This window comes from Aquarana catesbeiana, linkage group LG03, assembly GCF_042186555.1.
Source record: "Aquarana catesbeiana isolate 2022-GZ linkage group LG03, ASM4218655v1, whole genome shotgun sequence".
NCBI classification, from domain to species: domain Eukaryota; kingdom Metazoa; phylum Chordata; class Amphibia; order Anura; family Ranidae; genus Aquarana; species Aquarana catesbeiana.
The window spans coordinates 295,222,427-295,240,150 of NC_133326.1; the positions used below are offsets into that span (position 1 = coordinate 295,222,427).

General features: G+C 38.7%; 1 protein-coding gene across 1 annotated transcript in view; it reads left to right on the forward strand.

Annotated features, from left to right (window-relative positions):
- Positions 1 to 17,724, forward strand: part of SLC6A15 (solute carrier family 6 member 15) — a 78,704-nt gene that overhangs the window by 55,545 nt on the left and 5,435 nt on the right. The window contains exons 7-11 of the mRNA XM_073620216.1: positions 1,579 to 1,820; positions 1,906 to 2,098; positions 7,724 to 7,916; positions 8,739 to 8,898; positions 15,302 to 15,464. Of these exons, the coding sequence (XP_073476317.1) occupies positions 1,579 to 1,820; positions 1,906 to 2,098; positions 7,724 to 7,916; positions 8,739 to 8,898; positions 15,302 to 15,464 (951 nt within the window). The remainder of the gene's footprint in view (positions 1 to 1,578; positions 1,821 to 1,905; positions 2,099 to 7,723; positions 7,917 to 8,738; positions 8,899 to 15,301; positions 15,465 to 17,724) is intronic.

Genomic DNA, 17,724 nt, shown 5'->3' on the forward strand with positions numbered 1-17,724 from the left:
TTCTCATTACCAAAAGCGGTAACCCCGAGCCACACTCAGGATTGCATCGCAGGATCCAGGCAAAGCTACTTACTTTGTCCTCAGGATCCTGCAATGTCTCCTTGCTATGTGTGCGACCTGTGTCCTCTGCTCGATCTATCAGGGGCTCCATTCCCTGCGAGCGTCACGATGGACAGGGACGGAGCCCAGCGCCAAATTCAAAAAGTGAAAAACACTTTACACATACAGTACACTGTAATCTTACAGATTACCTTACTGTATCAAATTATTTCTTATCTCTTTTGTCCCTAGTGCTTTGTCCAGTGCCCTGCATGCAGTTTTATATTATATATACTGTTCTTTCTGCCTGGAAACTTGAGAATGTCCATAGCAACCAAAAAGCGTCCCTTTACGTCAAAAGCAGTTTTAGACCAGCTAGAAAACAGCGATAGTAAATTAAAATCACTTGCAGAATTGAGCGATAGTGATTTGTGGGGAAATTCATCATCAAACACTGAAAGTAACGTCAGCGACAATTCTGCAACTGAGCAAATTTCAGTGTTTTTGATTTGATTACATTATTGAATACATTTTATTACTATTATATTATTATTTGTTATAATTATTTATAGTTATTAATTATATTATAATTGATGATTTCATGTTTCAAACTTTATCATACCCGGAATGTCTACTAGACTATTATTGGGACAAATTTAAGTGAGTTGTTCCTAAGAATTACAGCCCTACAATATAAAACGCCAAATTTCTATGCAGAACAATGTACCACTTTCAGCATCAAAAATCTGACATAATCATACCGCCAGGGAGGTTATTTTCTAATTTTCCTTTTCCCCGATTGTGTATTCTTTACTAAGTGAAACTTTACGACATTACATTTAAAATGAGTGCAACTGCACTTTGATTAGTGCAGCTGCACTTGCAAAATGCACAGTCTATTTGCCTTTAGTAAATCAATCCTGTTGAGTTACTCAGCAATGCTAATAGGAGTGGAGATGTGCTAATATGGCACAACTTCTCATGATTCTTAATTAAAATTAAAATGTAAAATACAGTTACTTGAAAACCTATTTCAGAAATAACATCTTTACCAGATGTAGCTTCAATTCCAGGTACGAAAACTGCAGTTAGCTGATTATTTATGTGTTGGCCATTTTCCTACAGAGCTGTGTAGGGCTATCAGATAATACAGTGAAAAGTTTGCTGTGAATATGAATACATGTCTTGAAAGCATTGGTTACCTGGAAGTTAAAAAACATCCAATGTTGTGTGCGATCAAGCTTTTTTACAATTAAATTTGTATTTCTTTATTTTTTTTATTTAATGGCTCAACGGCTTTCAAATTACAATACTAAGGGCTAAATGTAAAATATTGCAAATTATGTTGACCTTTTATTAATAAAAGGGCTAGCTCAGTCAGGGGAGTGTACAAGCTTTGATAGTAAATCTATAATCAAACACAGTGGGCCTTCTAGCCAATATCAGAGCTGTCAGATTGCCAGTTCAGACCTGCATTGTCAATATTCTTAATAAATACAGCTAACATTTTATTATTGTATTTATTATGTCTGATTGCAGCTTGAAATAATGCTGGAGCCAAAGGTTTGGAGAGAAGCTGCGACACAGGTGTTTTTTGCTCTGGGGCTTGGATTCGGTGGGGTCATTGCCTTCTCCAGCTACAACAAGCGAGACAACAACTGTCATTTTGATGCTGTTCTGGTTTCATTTATCAACTTTTTCACTTCGGTTTTGGCAACATTGGTCGTATTTGCTGTGTTAGGATTTAAAGCAAACATTATGAATGAGAGCTGTATTACAGAGTAAGATTCCCAGATCTTAGTTATTTTAATGTTAACTTGCACAAATCATTTTTAAAACTCTCCCTTGAATACTTTCTTATTGCAGAAATGCTGGGAAGGTGGTCAGACTTTTAGAAGCTGGAAATGTCAGTTGGGATATTATACCTCACCATGTCAATTTCTCAAGAATCACAGTGCAAGATTACCAGCTAGTTTATGACATCGTTAAGAAGGTTAAGGAAGAAGAATTTAATGACCTTGGACTGGCTGCTTGTCAGATAGAAGATGAACTAAACAAGGTAAGACTTATTCAAGCCATCATTAATACTATTTCTGTCTTTCTTTGCTTGTATTTTGTGTTTATTCCTTAATCATTAAACTCGAGTAGATACTTAGATTTCAGTTTTCTTCAAAGACTATTAGCTGAAAATGTGATGATGTTTGTTGGAAAGTGGTGCAAGGTAAAGGGTAAAGGGAGTTAGTTACTGATGGGAATAATATATTTTACATAAAGAAGCAAAGAAATTTGTGCTAGGGCCCAAATGTGCTCTAAAAAATATATAGTAAGCAGCTAACAAGATACTCAAATACAAAGCACATACAATTTACAAACAGTGTAGCGCTATATCCAATGTTACAATAAATCCTGCAACATGATACAATAAATGGTGCAAATTAATAAAATAAAGTGCTCAAAGTGTATACTTCAATATGTAATAATTAGGTGAATTCATATTAACATGTGCAATGAATAAATAAATAAATGAAAAGTGACACTTCATATACAGTATCTCACAAAAGTGAGTACACCCCTCACATTTTTGTAAATATTTTATTATATCTTTACAACACTTAAGAAATGACACTGCTACAATGTAAAGTAGTGAGTGTACAGCTTGTATAACAGTGTAAATTTGCTGTCCCCTCAAAATAACACATGTCTAAACTGCTGGCAACAAAAGTGAGTACACACCTAAGTGAAAATGTCCAAAATTGGGCCCAATTAGCCATTTTCCCTCCCCGGTGTCATCTGACTCATTAGTGTTACACAGTCTTAGGTATGAATGGGCAGCAGGTGTGTTAAATTTGGTGTTATCACTCTCACTCTCTCATACTGGTCACTTGAAGTTCAACATGGTACCTCATGGCAAAGAACTCTCTGAGGATCTGAAAAAAAGAATTGTTGCTCTACATAAAGATGGCTAGGCTATAAGAAGATTGCCAAGACCCTGAAACTGAGCTGCAGCAGGGTGGTCAAGACCATACAGCAGTTTAACAGGACAGGTTCCACTCAGAACCGGCCTCATTATGGTCGACCAAAGAAGTTGAGTGCACATGCTCAGCGTCATATCCAGAAGTTGTCTTTGGGAAATAGACATATGAGTGCTGCCAGTATTGCTGCAAAGGTTCAAGGGGTGGGGGGGTTAGCCTGTCAGTGCTCAGACAGTACACCGCACGCTGCATCAAATTGGTCTGCATGGCTGTCATCCCAGAAGGAAGCCTCTTTTAAAGATGATGCGCAAGAAAGCCCGCAAACAGTTTGCTGACGACAAGAAGACTATGGACATGGATTACTGGATTCATGTCCTGTGGTCTGATGAGACCAAGATAAACTTATGTGGTTCAGATGGTGTCAAGCGTGTGTGACGACAACCAGGTGAGGAGTACAAAGACAAGTGTGTCTTGCCTACAGTCAAGCATGGTGGTGGGAGTGTTATGGTCTGGGGCTGCCTGAGTGCTTCCTGCACTGGGGAGCTACAGTTCATTGAGGGAACCATGAATGCCAACATGTACTCTGACATACTGAAGCAGAGCATGATTCCCTCCCTTCGGAGACTGGGCTGCAGGACAGTATTCCAACATAACAACCTCAAACACACCTCCAAGACAACCACTGCCTTGCTAAAGAAGGTGAGGGTAAAGTTGAGCTTGTCTCCAGACCTAAACCAGCCCTATTAAGAATCTGTGGGGCATCCTCAAACGGAAGGTGAAGGAGCTCTGTGATGTCGTCATGGAGGAGTGGAAGAGGACACCAGTGGCAACCCGTGAAGCTCTGGTGAACTCCATGCTCAAAAGGGTTAAGGCAGTGCTGGAAAAAAATGGTGGCCACACAAAATATTGACAAACCAAATTGTACACACGCTGCGCTTATCAAAATAAAAAATAAGAAATTTCCACTAAAATATTAATAAAGTGATATTGTGCTTAACATATACAAAATCTATTAATAACTATTAATACTATACTATACGTTAATGTGCAATACATTTCAATGAATGAATAAATAAGTAAAAGTGCTCCAATAAGCCTATGTATTGCAAATATTCCACAAAGCTTGTGCAATTTTCAAACATTAATAGATAATTCAACACAAACATCCATGCGATTTAGTGTTGCATCCAAGCATATCAGTACTGCATCTATGCAATATGGTGTTAGTGCAATGTTCGAATAAAAAGTTAAAAAATACAAAAAACGCATCCATGCGATTTGGTGCTACATCCATGTGATTCTATTCAATTCAGTGCTGTGTTGCTGTGCAATGATTAAATTAACAGTCCGATTTAGTGTTGCATCCATGCATTTCAGTGTTGCATCTATGCAATATGGTGTTAGTGCAATGTTCAAACAATAAAAAGTTAAAAAAATACAAAAAAAGCATCCATGCGATTTGGTGTTGCATCCATGTGATTCTATGCAATTCAGTGCTGTGTTGCTGTGCAATGATCAAATTAACAGTCCACAGATCTTCCACAATCCATTCATGTGTTATGGTGAACACAAACTAAAGTGCTGTGCGCTCATACAAGTGCTCCCCCCCAGGTGATAGCCTGTCACCTTAGGGCGTGCGACCTTGCATCACCCCCTGATGAAGATACGAAATACCCCTTGTATCGAACACGCGTAGGGGAAGGGGACATGACGGAAAGTTATACACACATTCTGTTGGGACAGATTAGCACGCCACCCCATACCGGCCGCTGTTGCCCGTTCGTCTCTGCTGTTTTAGTGTGGCGCCCTTAAGCGCCTTGTTACTGTGAGTACCCATTGTGGGATTTGTTTATGATTTTAATAAATTTAGTACATACTGCACCATGAAGTCCTTTTTGTGTTGATATATTGAGGTACAAACGGGACTGCTGTGAGGAACAGAGGCACCAGTGTAAATCTATCCAGGACCCTGCATATAACATCGAACCCAGAGAGGTTCTAAGGCGCATTCTGACCAAGCTTAATTGCAAGGTCGCACGCCCTAAGGTGAGGGGCTATCACCTGGGAGGGAGCACTTGTATGAGCGCACAGCACTTTAGTTTGTGTTCACCATAACACATGAATGGATTGTGGAAGATCTGTGGACTGTTAACTTGATCATTGCACAGCAACACAGCACTGAATTGCATAGAATCACATGGATACAACACCAAATCGCATGGATGCGTTTTTTTGTATTTTTTAACTTTTTATTGTTTGAACATTGCACTAACACCATATTGCATAGATGCAGCACTGAAATGCATGGATGCAACACTAAATCGGACTGTTAATTTAATCATTGCACAGCAACACAGCACTGAATTGAATAGAATCACATGGATGTAGCACCAAATCGCATGGATGCGTTTTTTGTATTTTTTAACTTTTTATTGTTCGAACATTGCACTAACACCATATTGCATAGATGCAGTACTGATATGCTTGGATGCAACACCAAATCGCATGGATGTTTGTGTTGAATTATCTATTAATGTTTGAAAATTGCACAAGCTTTGTGGAAAATTTGCAATACATAGGCTTATTGGAGCACTTTTACCTATTTATTCATTCATTGAAATTTATTGCACATTAACGTATAGTATTAATAGTTACAGTATTAATAGATTTTGTATATGTTAAGCACAATATCACTTTATTAATATTTTAGTGGAAATTTCTTATTTTTTATTTTGATAAGCGCAGCATGTGTACAATTTGGTTTAACTATTTTGCATGGTTATGAGACATGCGTAACGTTAGCAGCTGATCATTTGCAAAGATATACTATTTTGGAGCCCAGATTTGGTCAATTACCTGGAGGCTCACAGGACTACAAATTAGCATACAAAATATTGACACTTTGGGCCCAATTTTGACATTTTCACTTAGGGGTGTACTCACTTTTGTTGCCAGCAGTTTAGACATTAATGACATTAATTACACTGTTATACAAGCTGTACACTCACTACTTTACATTGCAGCAAAGTGTCATTTCTTCAGTGTTGTCACATGAAAAGATATAATACAATATTTACATAAATGTGAGGGGTGTACTTACTTGTGTGAGATACTGTATATACAGAAACATTCATAAGAAAACCCAAAAAAAGAGTCCAATGGCATGCAAATTCCAAAAGAGAGAAGGGGAATTTCTTCACAACCCACCACCTTAGTGAAAGCAGATGGGGCTTACCAAATAAGCCAGCATAATGGTGAAAACACATGTGACACTCAGAGGAAATAACACAGCACCAACGGAATGAGATGGGATGTCATCACAAACAACCTGTCACTCCTCAGAAACACCAATGCCCTTATATGTAAACCTTGAGAACATTTGCATATCACAGCACTTTTAGATGTCTCTCAGGAGAGGGTATCATGGCTGACTGCAAAGTTGTTTGAATAATGTTAGAACAATTTCTGACAATTTAAATAGGTAGATGAAACACATATATGAGAGCTGTTTTACTTGCCAGATGCCTTGTATTTTTATCCATTTATTCCTTGATAGAAATGTACCATGCTTGACAGAAAGGCCAGGCTGACAACCTACCCCACAGCCATGATTCATGAATTTCTCTGTCAGCGTGCTTCCTCCCACTACCAGCATGTTCCTTGTTAACACATGAGCACTGCAACACACTTCATTGGTTCCTTTTGCTGCTTCTCCTTCTTCCACTCTGATCTCTGGTGTACAAGATACTATCAATTTCTTGTACAACCGCAATAGCAGAGACAACAAATGATTAACAGGTCTGTGGAGCCGTTAGGCATAAAGCAGCCTGGATCCTCACACAGACAATGTAAAAAAGATTTATCAAAATAAATACTGCATTGCTCATACAAAGCCTAAACATAGTAACTAGTTAAACGCAACTGGATTCAATCTTTGACAATGTATCAAACACTCACTGTATGTTGCCGCTTGCAGCATCCTTCTGGAGTTTGACAAGTATAGCCTCAGGATATGATGCCCAAACTGCCTAAGCTGCACACCATATCCTGAGGACACTTTGGCAAGAAAAAGTATGTGACCCTTTGGAATTAACTGGTTTTATCAATCAAAGTAGCCCTAAACCACACCCCCAGACTCATTTTATTAATTGGACCCCAGGCGTGCAAACTACTGACTCCAATTTGCATTTCGTTGAAGTAATTAATTTATCAGCTTAAGCACATTGTGTTTGTCTATTGTTGTGACTCAGCTGAGGATAAGATTATATTTTACGGCAAATTACTGAAGAAAACCAGTTAATTTCAAAGGGGTTCACAGGATCACATACATTTCCTTGCCACTTTATATACCTGTTGCTTTTAATTGGTTGCTGTGTTTAGGCTTTGTGTGAGCGCTGCAGGGTTTGTTTTGGCATTTCTGCTGTACAAGTGATTGGAAAAGGCTGATACCAAGTTGAAATCAGGTTCTTACACCAACAGTTTTTAAAAATCCACTTAATACTTTTAAATGTACTAATCATGTTTATGAACATTTTATGAGAACATTTTCATATGTTCAAAGTTTAAATTATAAAGTTAAAATAACATATTTAGCATATGGGGATTATTGGAATTTGATTGGAATTCTGTGCAGATTACTTGACTTGATTGGCAACATAACTTGTGAATTACTGGATAACATATTCCATCTTAATACCTTCTTTTCTCTACAGTCTGTCCAAGGGACTGGTTTGGCTTTTATTGCATTTACCGAAGCTATGACACATTTTCCAGCATCCCCATTTTGGTCAGTGATGTTTTTCCTCATGTTAGTAAATTTGGGACTTGGCAGCATGTTTGGAACAATTGAAGGAATTACAACTCCCTTAGTGGACACATTTAAAATAAGAAAGGAGCCTCTCACTGGTAAGTTCACCTTCATTTTGTGAGTGTGTGTAAGTGGTTTACTACTGAACACATGTATATCCCAAAGCATACACTTAAGATGTTATTAAAATCACTGTTTACATACATATTATCCGTTTATTAGGGTCCATACACACACACACACTACAATACAGTCATGCTGTGACTGTGGCTGTGCCCTGTCAAAATTGTGATATTTGTTCAGCCCAAACTTTTTTTATTTTGCATAGAGTGGGGAAAAGAGGGAAAGTGGGCACTAGTAGAGAGATTTACCCTTACCGTCATGATGACAACATTGTCACCATACAGGGAGTGACATCTGTAGAGTCTGGGAAATCTAGAAACCATGTCTGTGTCCCTTTTGCAGTTTATTCCTCAGTTCCTGTCTGGCGTGACAGTTAATGAGGAGAAATCTCTCTAACGAACTCCTTGATAACACTAAAAATCCAAAATGGTTTCTAATATTTTCCAAAATATGTCCAAAATAAAATGGCTGTACTTGATACTAAAACCTTATATATTTAATTGCTTTCCAGAAGAGAGATGAATAGAAAAAGTTCACTCTTGTGTGGCCAAACTATATTGTAATCTTCCCATCTCTCATCATTGCTAAGACGTTATTTTTAGGTACTTACACAAACACTACATATTTATTTGCAATGATCACACTATTGGTAATATGATTTCAATTGCTATGTATCCAACTCTCATACATGTTAGGTTTAACATTCAAGATAACACTAAACTGCAAACAGTTGGATTCATATAGTACAACGCCAGTAGATTTGATTTTAATGCTTATGCTTTTTTGTCTTCCTTAAGTTGGATGTTGCCTGCTTGCATTCTGCATTGGCCTCCTCTTTGTGCAGCGGTCAGGAAACTACTTTGTTACTATGTTTGATGATTACTCTGCTACTTTGCCCCTTCTTGTTGTGGTCATCTTGGAGAATATCACTATTTCCTGGGTATATGGAATTGACAAGTAAGTGCTGAAATCTTTTGACTAGCAGTATTTTTTCTTAAATTTGTTATGATCAATTGCTCCTGCTAATACTGCTGATCTATGAAATAGCAAGCAGAGTTTTATAGATCAGAAGTCATCAGGTAGACCTGGAAAAAAATAGAAGTTGGGCAGCACAGTGGCTAAGTGGTGATCACATTCGCCTAGCAGCACTAGAGTTGTCCATTTGAATCCCAATCACCACACTTCCTGTCTGGAGTTTGTATGTTTCCCTGTGTGCTTGTGTGGGTTTCCTTTGGGTATTTCTGTTTCCTCCCACACTCCAAAGACATGCGGGTAGGTTAATTTGCTCCTGTCTAAGTTGGCCCTAGTAAGTGTATGTATGAATATGAGTTAGGGACGTTAGATTGTAAGCTCCTTGAGTCTCATGTGAATGTACAATATATATACTGTATATATACTGTATATATATATATATATATATATATATATATATATATATATATATATTAAAGCATTGCATAAATTGATGTTGCTAGATAAGTATCTGTAATAAGGTACCTGTATGGCATGTTTCTTTTGAGGATTCAAATCTATGATATAAAAACTGCATTCTCTGTTCTGAAGCATCTTCTCAAATGCACAATAAAGTAAGAGAATATATTATAGTTGAAGCTAAACTATTTGCATGTCTAGCTATACAATATTTGAAGTAATGATTATAATAAATGTTGTACTTTGAAAATCGTATTGTTCAACGCAGATGTACATATAGTTGATTTATGCACAAATAGTGCAACTTCTGGTACCCCCCAGTACCCATTTCCCCACAGTAAATAATAAAAAAATGCTGGCATACATACAGTACCTAAATTCTTGGCGTCATCTTTCATGGCAAGAAGGGTCTTCTTTCTTTTCTTTGGGCTTCTCCTTTTTACCAGCATGTTAACAGGCACTATTGAGATCTTCCGCCCCATTGGGGCCAAGAGAGAAATTGTATACAAACACTCTGTCACATCCTCACATGCCATTTTCTGTGTGACATTGCAGGCGAGCATCTTCCTCTTTGCCTGAAACTTGAACATGTAGTATTATGAGATGGTAATGTAGAACATGTCATCAGTTTATTATTAATCACTTTCCTTAGTGATGCTACTGATACCCACTTTTCTCCACAATTGATAGGATTTGCCATTAGGTCTACCAGATAGCTAGTTCTCCTTGAGGCATCCCACCTGGGAATCTTAGGTCAAGTCCCTATGAAGGCTCCGTACCGCAGATAATCCCAGGATGGGATACATGCTGTTGAGGGAAGAAATCTTAAACACCTTGGTCCCTTCACTATCAGGGTTCTCTGCCATGTCACCTGCTTCCCTACAGGCTGTCTACTATCTTCTCTGTATTCATATTTTCTGAATGTCTTCAGCTATGACACCACCCACAAGGGTTAACTTAGGCATATATTCATGCTACAAAGTTCTCCTTCCCTAACCCAGAGGGTTAATGTGATCTTTTCCTCCAGAATAATGTTGATGGAATACACTGTAATGCACCATTGATTGACCCTATTACCAGGAAGCTAAAGCCTCGTACACACAATCGGATTTTCCGACGGGAATTGTGTGATGACAGGCTGTTGGTGGAAAATCCGACCCTTTGTATGCTCCATCAGACAATTGTTGGCCAACTTTCCATGGACAAATGTTGGATGGCAAGATTATAAATTTTCCGCGGACAAATGTCTCTTGTCGGATTTTCCGAGCGTGTCTAGACAAGTCCGTCGGACAAAAGTCCAAAGTACAAACACACATGCTCGGAAGCAAGGACGAACCACACGCGGTTAGTCTTGTAAACTAGTGTTAGTAATAGAGAATTAACATTTGTGACGTGGTAAATTATGAAATCTAGAAATGCAGCGCACAATTCTCTTCTTCTTTAATGTGATAATAATGAAGCTGCTTTGCTGGTAATACAGATGGAGTTCTGCCAAACGTATTTTCAAAGGCTTTTTTTTTTTCTACTGACATCAAGAATAGTATTATGCTTTTTTTTTTTTTTGGGGGGGGGGGCAAGTTGCCACAACACTATTATCCCATAGTTTTTAAGATCAAAGATACAACAGCCGTTCAGAAACGTACTGAAAAGCGCAATATGAAAAGCGCGAATCAACACTCACCAAACTTAAACTAACACAAAATTAGCAAAAGGAGCCCAAAGGGTGACGCAGTACAATTGAACTTCCTCTCTGTAGTCTCGTAGTTCGTCTAATACGTCACTATGTTCGTGTTTGTTGGCTGACAATTGCTTGCCATTTGTATGCAAGACAAGTTTTTGGACAACACCCTTCAGACAAAAGTCCGAGGCCTTGTCTGTGGAAAATCTGATCGTGTGTACGAGGCTTAACACTGTACTTCTCCTTAACCACTTCAATGCAGAGCATTTTCACTCCCTTCGTGCCCAGGCCAATTTTCAGCTTTCAGCGCAGTTACACTTTGAATGACAATTGTGCGGTCATTGTACCCAAATTAAATTTTGATCATTTTTTCCCCACAAATAGAGCTTTCTTTTGGTGGTATTTGATCACCTCTGTGGTTTTTATTTTTTGCGCTATAAACAAAAAAAGAGTGACAATTTTGAAAAAAAACACAATATTTATTACTTTTTGCTATAATAAATATCCCAATTCTTTTTTAAAAAAACAATTTTCTTCCTCAGTTTAGGCCGATATGTATTCTCCTACATATTTTTGGTAAAAAAAAAATCCCAATAAGCGTATATTGATTGGTTTGCACAAAAGTTATAGCGTCTACAAAATAGGGGATAGATTTGTCATTTTTATTAATATTTTTTTTTTTTTTACTACTAATGGCGGCAATCTCTTATTTTTTATCATGACTATGACATTGCGGCGGACAGATGAGACACTTTTGACACTATTTTGGGACCATTGACATTTATAAAGCGACCAGTGCTATAAAAATAGACATGTGCAATTAGTGTCGTACAAATTTCCGTAAATTCGTACATTCGGGAGGATCCGAAATACTATGCTTCCGAATTCTGTACGAAATACGAAATTTTGTTTACGAATTTTGGATCCATGTTCCTAACGAACATTCGTAATTGTTACAAAAAGTTAACCAACCTAAAAGTTAAAAACCCAGGAAGTCAGCACAGCACAGGGATAGTGGGAGCCCCTCATAATGATAAATTCATCATAACGAACATTCGTAATTGTTACGAAAAGTTAAGGAACCTAAAAGTTAAAAACCCAGGAAGTCAGCACAGCACAGGGATGGTGGGAGCCCCTCATAATGATAAATTCATCATAACGAACATTCGTAATTGTTACGAAAAGTTAACGAACCTAAAAGTTAAAAACCCAGGAAGTCAGCACAGCACAGGGATGGTGGGAGCCCCTCATAATGATAAATTCATCATAACGAACATTCATAATTGTTACGAAAAGTTAACGAACCTAAAAGTTAAAAACCCAGGAAGTCAGCACAGCACAGGGATGGTGGGAGCCCCTCATAATGATAAATTCTTTATAACGGACATTCGTAATTTTTACGAAAAGTTAAGGAACCTAAAAGTTAAAACCCCAGGAAGTCAGCACAGCAAAGGGATGGTGGGAGCTCCTCATAATTTTAAATTCATCATAACGAACATTCGTAATTGTTACGAAAAGTTAATGAATCTAACAAAAATTCCTATTTCGTACAAAATTTCGGACACGAATTACAAAATACGAATTCTAATATGAAACGGAATGAAACAAAACAAATTTATTGATGCCGCACATGTCTATAAAGAAAATGCACTGATTACTGTATAAATGTGACTGGCAGGGAAGGGGTTAACACTAGGGGGCGCTGAAGGGGTTAAATGTGTGTCCTAGGGAGTGATTCTAACTGTGGGGGGAGGGGACTGATGAGGGGAGGAGACCGATCGGTGTTCCTCTGTACAAGGAACATACGATCAGTTCTCCTCTCCCCTGACAGGACATGGATCTGTGTGGTTAAACACACAGATCCACGTCCCTGCTCTGTGATGAGCAATCGCGGGTGCCTGGCAGACATCGCGGCCGCGGGGCATGCGCACCCGGTCCCCAGTGATGCGGCGAGCGCGGCACACATTGCCGGGAAGCCGAGGATGTCATATGATGCCCGCCCGGAGGTCTGAAGGGTTCCTGCTGCTGCCGTCATTATACTATACCGCGGTAGGGAACTGGTTAAAGCATCCCACCCGTGACTCTTAGGCGAGGTCTCTAAGAAGGCCCCTTACTGCAGCTGACCCCAGGTTAGGATCTATGCTGTTGAGTAAAGAAACTCAAAAAAACTGGTTTCTTCGGTATCAGGGCCCTCCGTGACCCCAATGAAGTCACCTGCTTTCCTACAGACTGTCTGCTATCGTCTCTGTAGTCATATTTTCTGAATGTCTTCCGCTATGACACCACCCACAAGGGTTAACTTAGCTATACATTCCTGTTACAGAGTTCTCCTTCCCTAATCCAGAGGGTTAATGTGACCTTTTCCCTCAGTATAATGTTGATGGAATACACCAAAAAACACTACTTATTGACATTACATTCCCCTTTAGAGACTCAGACCAGGCAAAGACTTTACTTTAACTTAATACTTTTTCTGGAGAATTCTTCATACAATGCAGATCGAGTAGATCATCAACTCTTAACATAGACTGGAGGTGCTGCCCTTGGTGCCCCTGATACCCTTCTCCGTCATCTGTTCATTAATATCCGGAAAGTTATGCCGCGCACACACGACCAAAATTTGCGGCATACTTGGTTCGGCGGACCGGAGTCCGTCGGACAATTCGATCGTGTGTGGGCTCTAGCTGACTTTTTTCCCCAAAAGCTCGATGGACCTAGAAATGAAACATTTCAAAACCGACGCTAGGGCAGCTATTGGCTACTGGCTATGAACCTGCTTGTTTTAGTCCGGTCGTACATCATCACGTACTAATCCATCGGACTTTGGTTGATTGTGTGTAGGCAAGTCCGTTCATTCGTAAAGTCCATCGTAAAGTCTGCAGGAAAAAGTCTGCCGTAAAGTCTGCTCGTGTGTACGCGGCATTAGACTGACTGGTAAATGTCCATTAAAAGAACAACTGTCCTTATGTCCTTAAGGCCTGCCTCTCCAGATATTTTTGTCCACCCAAAGTTGGCAGGGCCATGAACATCAGGGACGAGGCTGTCAAGAGCTCCACCCTAACAACCAGAATGTACTAGACAAAAGATACAATTACAGTATACAATACCGAATAGGTACAAAACATAAGAAACATGGCAAATGAGAAGTAGTACCCTAGTAGGCACCTGCCTACAATCAGTCTTCAGTGTTTCTGCATTTACCTATGAACTTAAGCTGCATGAAGAAGAACCCTCAGGCCTGTCCATGACAGACTAGGCTCACAGGAAGTTGGTTGAATGACACTGGGCATCATTTAACTCAGAAGAGGACCTGTAGCAAGCAAAGAGGTCAGTGCTGGAGTGTGTATAGGGTGAGTAGTGATAAAAGGGCTGCACTGAATATTTAACAACAAAAACATACAATCTTGGGGTCAGGCTTTAAAATGACCCTGTCACCAAAGTAAAAGTATTTTCAAAAGATGTAATTGTAGTACAAAAGTAAGTATCCAGCAGGTTACCAGAGATTGTCAGATACATTTAATACACAGATAAGAATAAGTGCCGGTTCACACAGGGGCGGCACGACTTGCAGGTCGCCTCAGCGAGGCGACCTGCAAACGACTTCTGAGGCGACTTGCAAAACGACTTCTGTATAGAAGTCTATGCAAGTCGCCCCAAGTCGCCCCCAAAGTAGTACAGGAACCTTTTTCTAAGTCGGAGCGACTTGCGTCGCTCCTATTAGAACAGTTCCGTAGCACAGAACGGGAGGCGACTTGTCAGGCGACTAGGTCGCCTGACAAGTCGCCCCTATGTGAACCGAGCCTAAATGTGCTATTATTGGACTGCTTGACCTTACTACACTGACCCATGAGTACCTTATGGCAAATACAGTTCCACATTACAGTTGATAGTGATCTCTTGTTGTATTGTGCCATGATTGTCCATAAGAGGTCTCCAGGTTATTGTCTAAATAGATTTTTTTTTTATCTTGCAGCTTGCCTTTATTCAGTGTTTACCATTTTATCTAAGACCCCATACACACTATACAACTTTTGTTGTCTGATTTCCTTTAGATTTACCAAAACCATGTAGTGCAAGAACCTGTCTGATTGCATACAAATTGAAACTCTTATGGTTTGACCTCATATGATATGGTTTTGGTAAATCTGAAGGAAAAAATATACAGAAAATTGTATAGTGTGTATCCAGCTTTAGTCTTAGTCCCTTGTTTCTATTTAATTGTATGTAACCTTATCATTTTTATCTTTTCAGATTCATGGATGATTTAAGGGATATGCTTGGATTCACACCCTTAAAATACTATTATTATATGTGGAAATACATCTCTCCAATTCTGTTATCTATTTTGCTTATAGCAAGTATTGTTCAAATGGGAATTACCCCACCAGGTTACTATGCATGGATTGCTGAAAAGGTAAGCAGTGCACCATGAAAATGTGATTGTGATTCACAGGCTACACGTGTAAATAATTGCACATGTCTGAAATAATAAATCTGAGAGTGTGAAAAAAATGAACAGGAAACCGAAGAAATGTTCTTATTTAATGAAGAGTTTGTATTCCTAATGTGAGAATGTGCAAAATTCAAAGTTTAGTTTAGTGCACTGGGTAATGATTGTTTTCAATATGCAGAAACCCATAAAAAAATGGTCAGAAATCTGTTCATTAACCCAACTGCTAACTGGTTGCTGTGGATTCTTTTTCTCTATCCATTGCAATCTGCATAACTTTATTAAAGTGTATCTAAAGCCCAAACTTTAGGTTTTGGATGGCGTAAGGAAGGGTTAGATACCCTTTATGGATTTTATTGCCATCTGTGTCCCCACAGGGGTATTTCACCTTTATTTGTCTTCTTGATCACCTCTACCAAGACAGAAAGTGATAGGAAATCCACATTTTTCCAATTATGACTAGAACGGTAGGTGATATGAAATCCTCCACTGGGGACACATGTTTTGGTGACAACTGTCAAAGAGGCAATTTACTTTACTTTGAGATTTCCCCTAACTTTATGTAGTGTCTTTGGAACAGAATGTGAAGGAAATCTCTTAAATAAGTAATAGACAGCAAAAAGGAGCTGTTAACCTTAGCTTACTTCATTAAAAACTAAAGTATGGGCTTTAGATATACAGTACTTGCTCCAGCAGGTTTTTTATACCGATAGTTTGGTTCACTTTCAGGCTTTTACTACTGCCTGTGTCTCCATTGGGCATGGTTTTCCTTCATCTCTTGTGGCAAGGTGAATACCAAGACAGGAAGTGAGGAAAAATCACATGATTAGGGATAAAAAATATTAGTACAGTGGGGAAGGGATGGAACCTCAATCAGGTTTGATATCCTGTGTGCATGTTTACTGAAAATTATACCCCCACATTATAAGAGATATTGGTTGCTTACAAATGTACAATTGAGCAAATCAATTTGTGTGAGTCAGATCACCTCAGAATCTATCATATTCACTTAGAGGTCATGTTTCCCAGGAAGAAAGGAAGGGAGGAAGATTTAGCTGTGTCATTGTGCCCTATACAGGGACCACCTACTAGTTCACTTCCAGTGAAGAGAATGCAGTCCCTTCCCACACTCACACACACACACACACACACACACACAAGGGGAAGCCGTTTTCCAAGGAAAAAAGAGGGGAAAAACTGTGGGACTTTATATGAAGCACACAGCTGGGAATGAACGAACCAATGATTATATAATAATGCTTGTTTAATGTTGCATAGGAGCACACATAACACATAGGACAGTAAAAAATAATATATAATAAATCTTAGTATAAAACATCTATACAATTTATATATATATTACACAAGTATTCCACCGTGATAACATAGAAATGAGCCTAGGGTATGTGTACCCAGAGTCAATAGGCATGGTAGCATATAAACATGATAATTGATGGGAACAGTTCATTATAATAAAAAATATTGCATAAAATGTTGCACATGACTACTGTGACACAGCATCGTAGGAAAGCTCAATGCATTTTGTGGACAACTTGCCACTCATCAAGAGCAGATGCAGATGGAAAATATCTATAATAAAATAAAATAAATGCCAGAATAGTAAGATGGTAAATGAAAAAAGGGAAGGAAAAAAAGAGGGGAACAACAAGGGATCTCAACCACTCTTACCTAATCGTAGTATAAAGATAAGTCATGAATTTTATAGATGTTTTATACTGAGATGTATTATATATTATTATATATTATTTTTATATTATTACTTTCCTATGTGTTATGTGTGCCCCTATGCAATATTAAACAAGCATTACTATATAATCATTGGTTCGTTCATTCCCAGCTGTGTGCTTCATATAAAGTCCCACAATTTTCTCCCTCTTTTCTCATGTATGTACTAGGGATGAATGTATATGAACATACCAGTCATTTCCTCATATAAAATCACAATCTCCCCCGTTTTTTCGTTTTCCAGGGAAGATGCTTATCATTTGAAATCACTGTCCTTAAAAAGGATACCATTCCTTTTTATTAGGATTTTACTGAGAAATATGCCAACTACCTTATTTGGACATCAGTGGGAGGGGGATCCCCTTTAGCAATAAATGCTAGGCTCCCATTAGATACCTGTTTGGGGGACATTTTTCATGCAGGGTTTGGTTTTTCATACCCTTTTGCCGCATACACATGATCGGAAATGCCGCCAGCC